The sequence below is a fragment of the Eleutherodactylus coqui genome, chromosome 5, assembly GCF_035609145.1.
Source record: "Eleutherodactylus coqui strain aEleCoq1 chromosome 5, aEleCoq1.hap1, whole genome shotgun sequence".
Classification (NCBI taxonomy): domain Eukaryota; kingdom Metazoa; phylum Chordata; class Amphibia; order Anura; family Eleutherodactylidae; genus Eleutherodactylus; species Eleutherodactylus coqui.
The window spans coordinates 142175987-142194831 of record NC_089841.1 but is presented as its reverse complement, the minus strand read 5'-3'; the positions used below and the strand labels follow the sequence as shown (position 1 = coordinate 142194831).

Genomic DNA, 18845 nt, shown 5'->3' with positions numbered 1-18845 from the left:
TGTGTTATAAAGTTAATTTTATTCCCTTACAAAAATAATTTTAAAAATTGTAGACAAACAATGAATAACGTTCAGACAGCAATAAAAAGCCAGACCCCCAAAACTGTACCCACTTTTTACCCATGTAAACCTGGCCATTCTTTTTTGGTGGAAAAGACAGCTACCCTAGGTACAGCACCCAATAGTAATAGCTCATGAGGAACTGAACTCTGTATCACTTGTATAGAAACTGGACTTTGGGTCCGCAAGAACTAGTCTCTATTTTCAGGTATTTTTGTTACCATAAAATTTTAAAGCAAATGAACTAACCTTATCATTTAATGGAGGTGCAACATATTCCAGGGTGCTATTATCCTGTTAAAAAAAAATTGAGAAAAAAATCAACAAATACAATGAATTAGTCTCTTGTGCCTTACCACAAATAGTACAAGGGAAGAAGGTACAATTGCAAGTAGCAGCCAATAAGTTTCCAGCTCTAATGTCAGGAATTGAACCTGAGACCTCCTGGCTCTCCCTGTTGAGCTATCCAGCCTGTGGACAGTTCCACTGCATGACTTTCAGCCTTGTTCCATGATCCCGGTTATCCAATTCCTGCCTCCTGGTCCTGACCCCGCCTCTGTCTCTGATTAGACTTGCTATATAAACCTGTCCCTTATATCTCCTTCATTGCGTGATTATTCTGCTCCACAGCATTTTGTCAAGCTTCACTTCTGCCTGCTCACTACTATTACTACAAGACCTCCTGATACCTACTTCTGGCTTCCCTTCTGACTACGCTACCCACCTCATTCATTTGTGCTGCACATCGAGACCTCTTGCTGCTGACCTCTGACTTCCCTTTTGACTACGCTACCAGCCTCATCCATTTGTACTGCAAACTGACACCTCCTGTTGCTGACTCCTGGCTCTCCTGCGACTACTCTTCATACCTGCCGCTGTTACACCTGAGGCTCCACCCCAGTGCCTGAAACCAGTACATCTAATTTCTTCACATTCCTTGTGCAAACAATAATTTAGATACTTTGGGCATCCATCATACTTTCATAAATCCCTCAGTACACTTATGGTTAGCTTCAATTTGTGTTGTCACAAAAATGAACACTATTGATCAAGATTGAACAACCATCATAATGTGGTATTATGTCTCAATGCAGACACATAACTTGGTAGAGTTAGGTTGCTTTTACACAAAACTATGACAGAGTTCGCTTGTGCAGTCTGTTTATACAATCTGTCGTTTATTCGCAATATTGTTCATATTCACTGTACCAGTAAATGAGAACAACTGAACGATTGGTATTTAAACTGAATGATTAGCAAATGAACAAACAATGATTTTCATGCTTGCATGAAATGAACGATAATTGTTCGATCGTTAGCTGTGCCCACTGTGATCGATTTATTTATTTATTTTTATTTTTTTAAACTATAATTGTTCTGCGTTACTGCAACTTTTGTAGTGTACGATCTGGCTATGGGTTGCATGGCCAGTTATAGTCAAATTGGGCTTTACTACAACTCATGTGCAATGTCTGATTTCTTATGGTGGAAAAATTTGCACAAATTTCCCCCTCCCAGGATTTTACCACAACCCATTCCTTACCAAATACAAACCTAGTCTAAATGACCAGAGAGAAACACGAAACACTCAAAGCCTTACTTACCCAAGAATAAAATATGACTTGTGTTTCGCTGTTGGTGATCAGTTGTGTCTCATCTTCAGGATTAAATAGAATGTAATTCTGAAGAAACAGAAAATGTTTTAAATTGTAAAGCTCCACATTGAAGCTTCTGGGCCCTAATGTAAAACCTGTAACAGAGCCCCCAACTATAATCCTTTATTCATAGTACTGGGCTCCCTATATGGAGAAGAGAGGCCTTATGGGCCCCCTAAGGCTCCTGGGCCCGGGTGCAACCGCATCCCCTGCATCTTCTATAGTTACATCCCTGTTTGTGATCCTACCTACACTCTCAAAGAAAAGTGTACTTTTTATTTTTACTAATTCAAACATATACACTGCACAAAGTGTTGACCACACTGATGCCCCAAAACATGAGTTTGTTCATAAGTTTACTGAAGATCAATCAATGGATTTGATGACTTTGTTCTCCTGACATACAATGGAGCCCAACCACTGCTGCTCCAGCCTTGTCACTGGTCTCAGAACTCTGTCTCTTTGGAGTAAGCACAGAACACAGGCTGTTGTCAGAGACAGAACTTCTTTAGTAGCTTCTGGTGGCTATATTTCACATTTACATTATTAGAGCTAACATTCATATCAGCAATGCATCTTAAAGAGGATCTGTTGTGGGATAAAGTCAGGAAGGGTGGCTGCATCGCTCCGCTGACTCTTATCTCTCCTTTTTTTTAATACCCATCTCAGTTCGCCAGGAAAAGCTCATCTGATGTCTGGCTCTCAATGTATGTCTATGTAAAGGGGTATCGGTACAGTGTTCACCCTTGCAGAGACCAGCTTGCAACCACTGTTATAGGCAGTTGATGGCCGCAATGGTAGGCCATGCCCCTCTGGTCGAGGACCTGGACTTTATTTTCTGGGTTACTGCGATTTTTGAAGATACCAAATGGATATTTTTTTTGCTGTAAAATATCTTCGGGGGAAAAATAAAATTATTTTCTGCCTCCATCTTCTGACGGCCATAACTGTTTTATTTTTTCATCAACATAGTAGTATGAGGGCTCATTTTTTTCAGGATGTCATGTAATTTCTATTGGAGTACATACAATCTTTTGATCGCTTTTTATTGAATTTTTTCTTGGAGATGGGATGAAAAAAAGGCGCAATCGTTTGATCACTCATGTAGTATAATGTAATACCATAGTATACCATTATGCCACAATCTAACAGGCATTCTACCAAGCCATGAACGGAACTTCATGATTGCATCGCGTGGGAGCCATTTAAGATATCTAAACTTGGATTGAGGGTTTTAAATACTGCTGTTAGAACTGACAGTGGCATTTAAAAGGTTAATAGCCGGGATCATTGTTCACACAAAACCCTTATAGCTACCAAAGCCTAAGAAACCTCCTTTAAGAATACGCCACGCTGGTACAGGGTACCTGTCGTTCTCTATCATCAGTTCCCAGAGGTCCTGGACACTTGCTGGGGATGTGGGGAAGAGAAAGGAACGATAGATTTTAGTCTGAGGTCCTAAATTTCCCTTCAAAGATGACAGGAATCAATATTCCCAAATATTCTGAAGCAAGCCTTCTGTTTATGATCCCCACTGCCCACTCCAGTATGAAAGACCCTTGGCAAGTTTTTTACTTCAAGCAGCCAAAAATGAACTCCAACGTCATTGCAAAAGCCAAGACTCTCCATCTCTAGAGTAATAGTTTGCTGAAGTCTTTGTGTTAGACAGCATGGAGAACCTCATAGCTTCAACACCAGCGGCTAGAGCTAGATATTGTCGAATGTGAAGGACCTGGATGGAGTTCTCACAAACTGACTCATCGTCACTCTCAGAGTTAAAGGCCACAGGCTTTATCTTTCTCCGGAGTGCGCTGTCTCATTTTTATAGACCTGCATGGTTTTAGTCCACCTTCCTTCACCATATATTGACTAGTGAGTTGTCTTTCAGTATTTTCATGAAGAACTGATATGTTTTCTTATTGTAATGACCTCATTTTCTCCTCTGTTCTCCTCTGTTCCCCTTCTTTCCTACCCTCTTTCCAATTACTGGCGTTTTTTTCTATGTTTGTTACCATATATTGCATGAAAATTCAATAAAAAATTAATTTAAAGAAAAAAAAATACTGGGGATACAGCCAGCTCCGTTGACATTATCCCATGATAGATCTTCATTAAGAAAATGGCATAATATTTAAAATCAGATGCACATGCATTCTCCTGTCAGTATACTGTTAGGCTCCACCCCATCTGGAGCCCCCCCCCCATGCCCCCCTCCTTTTCCTCCGCTGGGTTGAACATGAATTCTCCGGTCCTAAGACAGGTTTTCACAGACAGTCATTGTATACCATTCCTGGACAGCCCCTTTAAAAATAAAGAATACAATGTCAAATGTAGGGCTTACCTGTAAACCAAATTGTGCATTTAGCTCAGCTGTACAAATGGGTGTTTCAGAACCTGTTGTCCAGTCCCAGATGCAAACTTTCTAAAAACGGAAAACCTGTATCAGCTAACGAATGCATAAATAAACTGCTATACATTAATATAATGGTATACAACTAAATAATGTATAGCTACCTGAACTGTACCTCCTCCAATAGTTGCCAAGTACTTGGCATTATGTGACATAGTTATTGCAATTACTCCCCCATTAGGATGACTTTGAAATATGGTGTGAACAGGAATTCTGCAAAGGAATAACATTAACATATATCAGCTGTACAATATATGTGTGTATGAGGAAAAGTATATAATCATGAACTAGTTTTGATACTATCACTAAACCTACAGTATATAAGGTCTGCTTAAACTATAAAGCTATTTATTTACAGATCCTATTTGCAATTAGCACATAAAAAGTTTATAAATACATTGTATCACTGATCCTGGGATCCACTCTCTATTTGATGTAGTCTTTTTTTTTAACAAAGACCGGGAATGGATAAAAACAAAGAAGTACAAAAGTATGTTTAGCATCATATAAACGCTGGAGAATTTCCACTCAGCAATTCTGCAGCATTTACAGAACAAGCCATATGGATGAGACTTCAACAAATCTCATTTAGGGCTCAGTCAGACGGGCATTTTTATGTTCACAAAAATGCACGCCAAAAAAATTTGCGTGACCTAAGCAGGTGTCATGCAGAAAAAAACGCACTTGGCTGCGTTTTTGCGCACATAAAGTGTGCTGCCCGCAATCCTTGGATGTGAAACCCCTGGATGCTTTCACATCTTGGGGTTTCACCTTTGGTCATTGGGGCCGGCGGCAGCAGCGGTGGTCCAGCAGGTGGTGCAGCATTGTCACAGTGTCCAGTGACAATGGGACTCCCCGCGGAGATGAAGAAATCCTCTGCCACAGCTGTCAGAGGATTTTTTTTACACATTTTAGGGATGATTTTCAGGGAAGGGCTTATATTTATAGCCTTTCCCCGAAAATCACTGCAGGACTTGCCGGCAGCCCACTGTCGGCTTCATTGAATTCAATGAGAGAACATCGTGCTCCTGTGCCACAGCTGTCACAGCTGTGCCAGAGGATCGCGACCTTCACTGTATGTTCTCAATGAAGTCAGCACTGCTGCTGTTGGCCTCGTTGAGCACAAGGTGAAACCCCTGGATGCGACAGCACCTAGTGGTTTCACATTTTAAAAAGACGGATGCCGAGATTACCTGTGTTTTAAAATTCGCTGCCCTATGTTTACCGCTGCGCATTTCTGTGCGCGGGTAAATATCAGGCATATGACCGCTGCCATTGAAAAGCATTGGTTCTTAATACATGCGGATCGCAAATGCAGGTAACATATGCACATAAAAACTCCTATCTGACTGAGCCCTCACATGGTGAAGAAAAAATACGCACAGAATCTGCAATGCCATTGACATGAAGTGAGAATTCCAAATCCACAACATGTCAATTTATTATGTGAATTTTCAGCAGGGATTTAACCGCTTCTGTTTTTTTTTATAAGTGTGATTTGCACGTGCATTTCGTGCATCCGCAAAAAATAAGTCCTGCTCTATTTTCCTGCGTATTTGCACACCAAGGGCCCCATAAAAGTCTTTGAGACTTGCGTAAATGCACACTCAATATGTGCACAAATGTGCAATATGCTGTGAAATTCCTCGAAAAAAAAAGATCACATCTGTACTAGAGATGAGCGAGTATACTCGCTAAGGCACATTACTCGAGTGAGTAATAATAATAATAATCTTTATTTGTATAGCGCCAACTTATTCCGCAGCGCTTTCAGGCATGGATAAATGCAAAACAATACAACAATTACAATGTGAGGTACATTGGGTTAGACACAAATGGGTTGGGGGTGGTACAGGAGGTGCAGGGGGTGGGGAACACAGGCAATAGGAAATTTTATGTACAGATCATTTATCAGAAGGCAAACAGGGTGGAGCACCATAGGGAGGGGCGAGGGACTAGGTCAGGAGATTTGGTATGCTTCCCTGAAGAGGTGCGTTTTTAAGGCACGTCTGAAATTTCGTGCATCGGGAATTGTCCGGATGCCTTGGGGGAGAGCGTTCCAGAGGATGGGTGCTGCTCTGGTGAAGTCCTGTAGGCGAGCATGAGAGGTTCGTATTACACGGGTGTTTAGTCTGAGTGTGTTAGCCGATTGGAGTGAGCGGGCTGGGTGGTGTACTGACAGGAGGGAGGCGATGTATGGTGGCGCAGCGCCATGCAGAGCTTTGTGAGTGAGGTAGAGGAGTTTAAATTTAGTTCTGCAGTGGATGGGCAGCCAATGCAGCGACTGGCATAATGCAGAGGCGTCTGAATAACGACTGGATAGAAAAATGAGTCTAGCTGCTGCATTTAGTATGGATTGGAGCGGAGCGAGTCTAGTGCGGGGGAGGCCAATGAGTAGCGAGTTGCAGTAGTCGAGCCGGGAGTGGATGAGCGCAACCACGAGCGTCTTTAGCGTGTCCGTGGTTAGGAACGGACGTATTTTAGCAATATTTCTGAGGTGCATGTGGCATGTAGTGCCTTAGCCGAGTATCTCCCTGCTCGTCTCTAAAGATTCGGGGGCCGGCGGGGGCCAGGGAGCGGCAGGGGAGAGCGGGGAGGAACTGAGGGGAGATCTCTCTCTCCCCCTCTTCCCCCCGCTCCCCGCCGCAACTTACCTGTCACCGGTGCCGGCCCCCAAATCTTTAGAGACGAGCGGGGAGATACTCGGCTAAGGCACTACTCGCTCGAGTAATATGCCTTAGCGAGTATACTCGCTCATCTCTAATCTGTACCTCATTAGGTTAAATAGCCTTTTAAATCACAGAAGGTGTGTGTCTCACACGTGAACTGGGCCTGCGTGTGCAAAAATGACAGTACTGTGCGCTGATACACGTGTAAATGTACCCCATCAAACTGTGTTCACTGCGCAAATATGTTGTGCTGAATCGTGCGCAATTGCACATACCTTATTAAAAGGCGCATTAAAAGTCCAATGTGCAGGTTTTTGATTCATATGCATATTGGACTTTTAATGCGGCTTTCGATAAAGAATTGATTTTTAAATTTTGGATTGATGCTGGATTCTGTGTAGACTTTGCTGCTGATTTAATGTAGAATTGTGTCTGAATTATGGATTTTCCAAGTGAGATTTGCATAAATTCCATTTATATGATGTAAGATGTTCTGTACAATAATGAGACAAAGCAGCTTTACTTACCCAGAAAATGAATCCCATACAATGATGAGACTTTCTGACCCTTGGTCACCAGTAGCAATCCATCGCCTGTCCTCACTAACACACAAGCAGGAGATGCAGCTACAGTGACCCTAGAGGTAAATACAGGTATAGACATCAAACTCTGCCCGTATACAAATATGGAGGTAAACACAGATCAAATATTGATGACAATACTGATGACATACACTTGCATCCGTATTTTAATCACTTTTCATAGACTATAATGAGTGTAGTTTTAATGAAATACGGAGAAAAGTAGCACATACAGAGTTTTAAAAAAAAAAAATAGCAGTGAAAAAATATTGGTGTCCTGGAATGGCCGCAGATTTCCTGAGCCGAGCTATAAGCATCATAGAATCCTATGATGCTCAGAATTTGGGTCAGGACACCCGCGGGCAGGCCAGGACACCCGTCCATATTACAGATGCTAAATACAGCATGGAATACGCTCCTCTATCACCAGCCTATAGCTGGCAATATAAAAGTCTGTGTTGTCTATGTATTTTCTGGTAGTCAATATGCCACCAGCAAAGGATAACAGAACACTAGGAACCATCAGACCATATCTTAACGAAATTATACAATTAACCCGAAATTCCAACATGTTGTATAGGGTCAGACTGTTTGGTTGCAGCACCTATATTTTTATTTCTATTACAAAGCAACATCCCACCCACTATCAAATATTTATAATCAGACGTAGTGTCCAGATTTGGTTGATATGAAAATATCAGATGTTCTGGTTTCACAGCAATTCTCATTTTCATGACAGAGTTTACAAACTGCAATATTTTATTCCAAAACCTCAGTCCGCACAGTAGGCACGGAGCATATGGTATAGTTGTGAGAGCATATGGTAAAAGCAGGGAGCAGACATGAGGAACACAAGTGGATTATTTGAGATAAATGCCCTATTAGTTTTGGAAGCAGAAGACAAAATGCTAAAAAAATTATTAGGCCGCTTTGAGACAAGCTTATTTTTTCTTTGTATTAGGTGCAAACTGAGGGGGTCATTATACAGAATTAGTGTATATCTATAGGGCTTTAATGTAAATCTATAGGGCTATTCACAAAGCAGTATTTATTGTGGACATTTTATGAAAATGCAGCATGATCTATTTTTTTGCATATTTGCCTCCATATTTGTATTCATTTCTATTGGGTAAATACACATCAGTATTTGCACAATAGAAAATGATAAAAATCCGGAGGCAACTATGGATGAAAAATTGATGACATACGGATGTAATGTCTTTTGAAACACGCCCATAGTATGAATTCATATTACAGATGTGTCTTCATGCACTTGTCAGAAACTATCCTCAAGCCGGTTTCAGAAGAGCGGAATTTAGCATGTTTGGCAGAATGTAAAATGGAATTAATGTAACTTTATTAGAGATGAGCGAATCTACTCGTTTTGAGTAATTACTCGATCGAGCACCGCGATTTTTGAGTACTTCCGTACTCGGGTGAAAAGATTCGGGGGACGCCGGGGGGCGGGGGGAGGCATGGCGGAGCCGGGGGGAGCAGCGGGGAACAGGGGGGAGCTCTCTCTCTCTCTCCCCCCCCCCCCACTCTCCGCTGCAACCCCCCACTCACCCACGGCGCCCCCCGAATCTTTTCACCCAAGTACGGAAGTACTCGAAAATCGCGGCACTCGGGCGAAAAAGGGGCGTGTCCAAGTAGGTTCGCTCATCTCTAAACTTTATGTATCTATTCACATGGCCGTACTTTTCACAGACATTTTTACCTTTTTTATGTTTTTAAAGGCAGCATGCCCTTTTTTTTTTTTTTTTTTTTAAGAAGAAGAAAAAAAATATACGGAGGCAAATACAGATCAAATACTCATAAAATACAGTTGTACTGCGATCTGTAGCACGTCCGTATTACGACTCTGTAACAGGGACAGGTGTCAATTTTCATCTATGTTTATAGATAAAAAATAATATTCCTTATAATCTGCACAATACAATTCTTTTGCAAACAGCAGGGTGTGAGATATTGCATGAAATATCTTCCTCTTACCTGTAGATGGCGCTGACGGTTCAGAGTGAAATCATGGATTACGGCAGTATGAGCGCACACATACACAACCACTTGATGCGCTTCATCGTGAAGATTAAAAACTGGGATGTTGCTATTCATGCCGAAAGACCATGCTAGATTCTGCACAAAGCAAAACACAGCAGCCATTAGTATTACATATACATATCGTATACATTTAGTGCATGGCAAGTAATCTAAAATATGCAGGTTATGATTTAGATGAAAGGAACCCAAAGCCCATCATGGAGGATCTAACAGAGCCCTATCCATAGCCACGTAGGGGTAAGAACAAGACCTGCCAGTCCTATCACTCACAAGAGGTTTAGCTGTAGAAGTTGAGCTGTCATCTTCAAACACGGTCCTTGGTGTGGCAGTGTAGACAAGTGAGTCTTCCGCGGCGGAGACCTCTAGGACCGCTTCTTCTGCATAATCTTTGTCATTCACATCATCAGAAAGTGAGATACAATTATTGATTTCACCTGACCACTGGCTCTCTGTAAGGTAATTGTCAGAGCTCCCACCCAATTCCTGCGCAAGGTAATTGTCAGAGCTCCCACCCAATTCCTGCGCAGCCTCGAATTCATCCTTTCCTTGCTGTGAAGTTTCTTCATCTGTAACGGCGTGCTACAATATTCAACAAAGAAGCAATGATAAAAGTGAATAAATAAGGTAACATGTTTTTATCATTAAACATTGTATACGGCCAAACCACTCCCACCTGCAGCCCCTGTAGCCACACGATTTACCAGCAAAATCATGCGGCCAGTGGCCGCCATGGACAGGCCATATGTGCACAGCTGAACCGTGCATCTACAGCCTAGGCCTCATGCCCACAGGGAAATTCGGGTCTGCACGGATTCTCCATGCAGAATCCCGCAGCGGGTCCCTCCTTTCCCGCACATATGAGGCCTCATAAAATCGATTATACTCACCACTCCGGACGCTGCAGATCTCCCCTCCGTCGCAGCCGAATTTTCTTTCTTAGGCCCAGCGGATGTGCTCGGCACGCCGGCGGTGTGCCGCACACATGCACTGTGCACATTTTTTTTTTCTTTTGATCTTCTGCTTTCCCGCGGCACAGCACAAATACAGCTGCGGAAGTGCCGCGGGACCAGACGGCTTCCATAGGCTTCAATGGAAGCAGCGGGAGCCGTCCGTGCAGGAGACCCGCACAAAATGGAGCATGCTTTGGGTGTTTTCCCGCACGTGCGATCCAATATCCACCTGCTAACTGCTGTTAATTTGTACAGACTAATCTGATACCTACTTACTCCACAATCTATTTAACCTTTTAAAATAATCTTAAATTTACGCAGAAAAGAAAATTTGAGTTACTACAGCTACCGATGGATCCCGTTAAGCACCCTCATCTATCAAGTAGTACAGAAGGCAGCTACAAAAGAGCATCCCAAACTGTAGTGGCAGTATAGACATGTACCATGTCAGTGCATTATACATACACGGATAGTCAGCTGGTTTCAGTCGGTACTGTGTAATGGTTAATTTCTAGAGCTGAGCGAACGTGCTCGTTTAGAGCAATTACTTTTCGAGTAACTGCCTAATCGGGCGAAAAGATTCAGGGGGCGCCGGGGGTGAGTGCCCCCAGTGCCCCCAGTGCTCCAACCCAGTGCCCCGCGCCCCCCGAATCTTTTTGCCCGAGTAGGCAGGTACTCGAAAAATGCGATACATGTTCAAGTAATTGCTCTTAGTGAGCACATTCGCTTATCTCTATTAATTTCCCCTATGGAAGATGGCCTCCCCCAATATCTTATAAAACCAAAATCCACCCAAGCACATGAGAAAGCATTAGCTTTCATCCTCCCTTATCACATCCTCTCACCCCATGTGCATTACTTCTCACGTGCTGCTCCTATTCTGCAGAACTCACTGCCCTGGACCTTTGGGCCAGTCTCGCATGACCAGATTTAAATTGCACATTCCGTGACCGTATGATCCGCGGTAATACACAGTTTGATCAAATACATGGGAGTTCACAATTCCACTTACATTAGTGGGTTGGAATTTCGTAATCTGCTCACAGAAAATAAAATGTGTTCTATTTTACAGCGGAATCCGCGACCATAGAGCCTCTATAGTTGTGGATATACCCGTAGCCCATGCGCAATTACATTACGCATGGGCTGTGGGCACCAGCGTCATCACTAAGTGATGGCGCGGGAAATACAAACATAAAAAAGAAAAGCTGCACTGCGCATGACTGCATGCGTGAGTACACAGTCATACGCAATACAATTACACGCAGTACGCAGGGTCACTGGCCGGGCTTGCAGCCGCATGCGGGCCTTCCACATGTGGAATCCAACATGGTTATGTGAGCCCGGCCTTAAGCCCGATGCACACGGGCGGTTTTTGCTGCGGGATTCCGCAGCAATGTCCGTCCATAGCATGCAATGTAAAATGATTCCACGCACACGAGCGGAAATCACTTACGATTTCTGCTCGCAGAGGAAGAATCCCAGCATGTTCTATTTTCGTGCGGGAGTCGCACGAACGGCTTCCATTGTCAGACACACGGCGATTCCGAAATGTCAATGCATGAAAAACGCTTCACATCTGCAGGTAAAACGCACATTGACAAGCGTGAAATAGGGCTGGGTTTCTCAGCCCGATATCGCGCTCACTTGTGTGAAGGTAGCCTGAGGCTAACAGCTTGTAATGCAGATCAACCCGATCATTTTGATTTAAGATCAGCCAATGCAACATTCACTATATACAGATCAATTCAAATGGTCTAAACCAGGCACAACTATTTTCCAGTAACATTTCCAATATATCTGACGGGTGTCTCCAAGTACACTCAGTACTGTATGTCATCTGCTATTTCTACCTCTACGGCTTTCTTGATTCTTACATCATGAAACATTTCTTCATGCGAAGCATTAGCAGGACTCTCTTCTTTAGTTATTGGCCCATTTTCTTCCTCTTTGAAGTCTCCATTAGTGGCTTCAGGGAGCGGTCTCTGAGAAGGCCCAGCGGTTGAAGAGATTGTCTGATCTTCATTATAGTTTACTGCTTCCTCTTCATAAACTTGAAGTGGGACATCTTGGTCATCAGCATTCAAGGACACTTCTTGTAGATCAGCGTTGCCTGCAGACATCTTGCACTGCGTTTAATTATATTATTATAAGTGGAATTCTCGTTATTTAAGTTTGCATAAAATAAAATACTTTCTATAATATTTTTAGGTGTATGTGTCTAATGAAGGACTAACATGCCACAATTTGGATAGTTTTTCCCCTTCAAATAAGATATGAGACTCTTTGCAGCTCCAGTACAGCGCCATCAAAATACTAAGGCCGCCTGCAGACGGGTGAAATTCCGCGGCTGGATTCCCCGCAGAATTTCCGCCCGTACACGCCTGCATAGGATTGCATTACAATACGCAATGCTATGCAGACGGCCGCGGTTTGTCTGCGCGAAATCCCACTCAGAAAACAAACCGCGGCATGCTCTAATTCTGCGAGCCCTGCACAGAAACGCCACTCACCGGTCGCCAGCTCCGCTCTGCGCATGCCCCGGCTACCCAGCAGCCGGCACATGAAAGAGCCGGAGCGGGTGAGGTCCGCGCTGCTCTCTGCAGGCGCCCGGGTTGGGTCCGGCTGCAAGAATTCTCGCAGCCGGATCCGACCCGGCCGTCTGCAGGCGGCCTAAGGCTGACTTGTCCGTCCGTGTGTGAGTGAGTAGTAAGTGAGTTTGTGAGTGACTTACATGCTCCGTCCCTGATCACATGATGGTGACATCATCATAGGTCCTGTACGCACACGGCTGCTGTCCAGCTACGTGTTCGCTAGTATTCCATAGCAACTCAGGCCACAGAGGGTTTGTAGTCCACCCGTAATCTGCACAAGGACGCAGGACCTGTGATGATTTCACCATCATGTGATAAGGGGCAGAGCATGTATGTCTTTCACTCAGGATGAGTGTCAGTCATGTGATTAGGGGTGGAGCATGATGGTGATGTCATCACAGGTCCTTCATCTCCAGTGATGTGCTGCTTCTGATGCCCGCTGTATGGGATGAACAACATATGTAGCAGTGCTGTGTGTGTGACGTGCATGTAGCAGAGCTGTGTGGCGCACTGCGCCACCAGAAACACTGGTACAATAATCTCCTAATAATTATTAGTCACTATATATTGTCTTAGGGTATGCTCCTATCAGGTGGATATACTGCGGACTTTCCTTGTAGAATGTGCCACATGGAAAATCTTTAGCATTTACAGTACCCACTACCTCATCCACACACTGTGCAAAAACTCTGAAGGAAATCAGGATGGAAATTCACATACATTGCAGATTTTAAATCCACAGCAGCAGATTTTCATGGGACTTCACCCCAGGGGCGTAGCTAAAGGCTCATGGGCACGGGTGCAAAAGTTTATCTTGGGGCCCCCCAACTTCTCTTAACCCCTTCATGCAGAGGCATAACTTGAAGCTCCTGGGCCCTTATGCAAAATCTGTAACGGGGCCCCCAACTATAATGCTTTATTCATAGTACTGGGCTCCGTATATGGAGAACAGAAGCCTTATGGGCCCCCTAAGGCTCCTGGGCCCGGGTGCAACCGCATCCCCTGCATCCCCTATAGTTACGCCAGTGCTTCACCCTTTGCAATGAGACAAATCTGTGAAAAGCCTGACACCACTTGGTGCAGGATCTGAACCGGAAAATTTGCATGAAAGTCCATATCAAATTCCACATCAAAAACCGCACCAGTGGAGCAGATCTTGATGTGGAGCCACAGCAGACTCCAGTCCTCAAATTTGAAAGGGCGAAATCTGCTGCGTATCCACGTCAAAAACTGCATCCAAATCTGCAGCAAATGTGGAATATGACATCTGCACTAAAATCTGCAGTGCAAACTATACTGCTGATTTTGGTGCTGATGTGCACCAATATCCACTACATGTGAACATACCCTTATGGCCTATTTACACATAACGATTATCGCTCAAAATCAATTCATACAATGCCATTGTTCACTCTTTGGCGGAATGATGATTTTAAGGTGAGCTAAAAACCATCGCTGAGGGTGGCTTCACACGAGCGTGTTTTAGTGCATGCATACGCGCGCACAAAAACGCGTGTCTATTACAACCAATACATTCCCTATGGTGTGTTCACGTGTCCGTGTTTTAGGGCCTTGCGTCTGTAAAGATAGGACATGCATGCACCATAGGGAATGCACGCATTGCCTTCAATGGAGCGGTGTCTGCTGCCGGCGGCCCCATTGAAGGCAATGGTCTGCCAGCACCCCATAATTGTTTTTCAGGGAAGAGATTTAAATATAAGCCCTTCCCTGAAAAACAACCATTCTCGTGTAAAAAAAATTTAAAAAAAAAAAAATATTATATATATATACTTACCTGTCTGCCGCTGCCGTGTCCCCCGCGGGGATGAAGAACACATTTGCCACATGCAGTAGATGTTTTCTTCATCCCCGCGGGGAATAAAGAATTCCCTGCTGCACCCGTCACATCTGCAGCAGCCGCAGCTCCATTAAAGGCAATGCGCACCTGCATACACGCGTGTTTTTGCGCATTCAGGGGTACTATGTATGCGCAAACACACGCTCGTGTGAAGCCACCCTTAGCCGGAAAGAGATAACAAGGACTGCATGCTGTGTTCTGCACGGGAGACGGAGATTACATTGTATTCTGCAACCCGTGCTAGAACAATGGAACGGTGTGCAGCGCTCAGACCACATGCTGTGCTCTGCAAACAGCTCCCAAAGGCCCTTTTACACGCAAATGAAGCAGATAACGTGTAATGGACATTAGTGTCCATTAACCCTTGATGCAAAAGGATCTATAAAACTGTCAATCTTTCAATCGTTTGAAAGATTGTATTTGCATGTAAATGGGCCTTTAGTCTGTCTTCGCACACAAAAGAAATATTGCGCAATTTTCGCTCCGAGAATTCCAGAGAAAATTCCACATGTGCATTTACAGTATTGCTAAAATCTCCTTCACATACACATGGGTGTGATTTCTTCATGTTTTACGACCGTGAAAATCACAGCTGCAAAACTTGATGAAAGTAAACCATATTACTACGCACGAGAAAAGATAAGCTAGAACCCATCATCCTGCTTTTTTTAAACTTGCGTGCAATAGCATGAAATTTGAACTGTAAAAGAAAAAAAAGAATTTTACCGGGTTCATGCGCAAAGATGCTCCGTAGCGGCGAGCGTATTTACGCATGCGCCCGTGTGTTTAAGCCTTATGGCCGGGATCACATGGGTGTAAGCACATTTTGAACGTGTAAATATGCTGCATGTCTGCACAACAAAATTGCGCTTTCCCCCACGTCTTTTGCCAGCTCATTTAAGTTTGAGCACACAAAAAATACACACCTATATGCAGGTTTTCTATGTATGATGTGCGCATTTACCCAAGCTTATTGATTTCAATGGGCTCTTGCGGTGCGCAAAATGTAGGTCATTTCACATATTTTTTCACGTGAACGTACATTGTGTGAAAAAAATATGCTCATGTGAACATAATTGCTGTAGGTTTTCCGTTGCAGAATGACCACAGCGATCAAGCGGTTTCTGAAGGAACCCTAATGGTATTACGTTCACACGGTGTATTCCGCCACAGAATTTTCCACACAGGATCCGCCTGTAAAACTGCTGTGGCTATTATGCTGCGTTTTTTCTTGTGACTCTGCGCGCAAATTTATCCCAGTCAATTGGCAAAAACCATGTACGTAATTTCCAACGCATTTTTGCCTAGATCTGCATGAAAAAGTGACATGTCGCCTCTTTCCGTGGATCCGCACAGAGATGTATAGAAAATTCCGCACATGGATTTTGCCCACTGACTTTTTAAATCCACCTGTGGATCCGCAACAAAAACCGTATCAGAATAGCTGCAGATGTCTGCCACGCATTTACAGGATTCTGTGTGGAAAATTCTATGTTTGAACATACCTTTAGGCCGGCTTCACACGGGCGTATTTGTGCAGGCAAATGTTGCACATGCTATACGCGGTGATTAGAACCCATTGATTTCAGTTGGTTTGTTCACACGGGTGTAGTTTCCTGCGCATTTCAGTCGCACAAAAAAAAAAAACAGCAGTAAGGGTGAAATATGCTACGAATCTGCTTCATAAACTGCCCCATCATATGCACCAAAATTTGCAGCACAAAACGCACCATTATCTACCACCGAGCCCTTTGAAAACAATGTGCGCCCAAAGATAGGACATGCCGCTATTTTTTTCCCGCATTGCTCATGTGTATGACCCCATTCAAAAGAATGGGGTTCATATTTGTGCGTCTCACAACAGACAAATCTCGTGCAAGGATGTTGGCCGTGTGAAACCGGCCTAAAAGCACACTAAGGGCAAAAACGCACAGGGCATGCGCTAATATGCTCTCCACTACAGAGCATCTTAGTGCATGAACCAGTTGGTTTTTTTTTTTTGACTATTCAAACTCCACACTCGTGCGCGGGCAAGTTTTAAAAAAAAGTGGGAAGATATGTCCTGCCTTATCTTTCTCTTGGGTCGTATTAAAGCGCGAGACTCCCAATATTGAAAATGAAACCATTAAAGTCAGCACAATGGTTTTGTTTTGTCCCGTTATGCGGCCGTGATTTTCACACCCGCATAACGGGACAAAATTACGCCCGTCTGTTTATTTCCTAAGAGCTTCAATAGCTGAATGTATATGCTGGCAGTAACGAAGCTTATTGGCGCACGAACAAGGGTTGTCCAGTGTCATACCCATCCCCTTAGACCTCATGTCCACTGGAGGATTTGATTTGCGGAATCCGCGCAGAAGATCCGCAATTCAAAGTGTCCATAAGGAAGCATTGGCGTCCACAACTGAATTAAAGCAAACGGATTTGATTTACAGATCATTTGATGCGGAAAACAAATCGCAGCACGCTCCATTTCAGTGCGGATTCTGTGCGGACGGCTTCCATTGAAGTCAATGGGTGCGGATTTTAAGGTGAAAATCAATCAGGGAGGTGGGGAAAAAACTGGGAGGTGGGGTTGTGTTTTTTTCCTGCGCAGATGATCCGCAGTGCATCCACGTACACCTGCGTGGAAAAAAACATTGTACCTGCGATCTTCTGCAAGCAATTTAAAATAGTTTCCGCAGATCTCCCGCTACAGAAATCCGCATGTGGAATCCAACCTGTCCGTGGACATGAGAACTTACTTTTTTTTACCTATGGCAGCTTTCTGCGTAACACGCTAAAAAGTAGGTTAGGACCTAAATAGACAAACATGTTTGCGCACGGATTTGCGCACATAAACATTGCGCCTGTAAAATGGGAAAAAGTGAACACATTAATTTTAATGGGTTCCTTCCCGTGAGCGTGTTTCTCACATGCAATTCTTGTGCACGATCAAAGGCAGGTGTGTGTTACATAGAAGGGGGAGCGTGTGGCCCTGCGGACAACCCTTGTTCAAGCGCAAATACGCTCCATTGCAATGCGCAATCTTCCATTGTATTTGCGCATATGTTGGTCTGTTGAAGCCTCAAATCATATCTTTTTTCACTCGCAAGAAAACCGCTGATGAGAACGAACCGCTGAAGTCAATGTGTCCGCTTCGTAACATGTTGGATGAAGGACTGAAGCCATTCATCTCATTACACAAAAAGTAATAAGTCTTTATCATTTACACCAAAAACATGAGTGGTGTTTATAATTACCCAATTCAGTAATAGAGGAAAAAGGTATTGACACTCCCGATCCGACCGATATTTCGATATGTTCCGGTTGCTATGAGGGAACATATCAACAACAATCGGAATAATATACATGATGGAGAATCATTCCCATCCCTGCCATCTGATTCCCTTGCAGAAAAAATTAAGAAAATCAGTTTTAACCAATAGTAAAAAAAAAAAATGTAGCAGAGCTGAAAATGTTTTGACAGAGTACGATCGTTTGTCGCCCTCAGTAGATCCCTGCGGGGCGTGTAGATCGGCCGCGGTTATATCGGGCCGACAGATGGAAAAGACCCTAAATGATGATGGCTGTTAGCTGCCATCCACAACCACAATATACGGCCTCTCTCATCACAGCAGATCTCTACCATAGTCCGTATACTTACAGCCGGGGACACGGGCCGCCACTACAGTTACCTAGCAACCGACGAGTAAACCATACTGCGTTCCCATAGCGACACGGAAGTCAGCGCTCCGCCAGTAATTCCTGCACGCATGTTAACATTTTCCACTAGACTTCTGCCCTATTCAGCAATTCCAGCAATCTGATTGGTTGTTTGGGCTGATTCACAATTCCAGCAACCTGATTGGCTGTTTGGGTTGGCTAATTCACCAAACAACCATCCAGGTTGCTGGTATTGCTGAATAGGGCAGAGCTGTTGTGGAAAAAAGTTAATATGCACACTGGTAGTATATACATATCTACATCAGTGTGAGGCATATGTAGTACGGGGTGTATACAGTGTGCTA

The 18845-nt window shown here is 43.8% G+C and overlaps 1 protein-coding gene across 2 annotated transcripts in view; it reads right to left on the bottom strand.

Moving 5' to 3' along the window:
• CFAP251 (cilia and flagella associated protein 251) overlaps positions 1–18533 on the bottom strand; it is a 62044-nt gene extending 43511 nt beyond the window's left edge. Inside the window, exons 1-9 of one of the 2 annotated variants that reach the window (XM_066603294.1) lie at positions 18482–18533; positions 12261–12512; positions 9704–10012; positions 9368–9508; positions 7322–7431; positions 4230–4338; positions 4057–4137; positions 1665–1742; positions 310–354 (exon numbers count right to left, since the gene is read on the bottom strand). In XM_066603294.1, the coding sequence (XP_066459391.1) occupies positions 310–354; positions 1665–1742; positions 4057–4137; positions 4230–4338; positions 7322–7431; positions 9368–9508; positions 9704–10012; positions 12261–12506 (1119 nt within the window). In that variant the 5' untranslated portion in view covers positions 12507–12512; positions 18482–18533. Of the gene's footprint in view, positions 1–309; positions 355–1664; positions 1743–4056; positions 4138–4229; positions 4339–7321; positions 7432–9367; positions 9509–9703; positions 10013–12260; positions 12513–18077; positions 18096–18481 lie in introns of those variants that run through there. The other variant, XM_066603295.1, reaches the window with a different exon arrangement.
• Between the last annotated feature and the right edge of the window lie 312 nt (positions 18534–18845).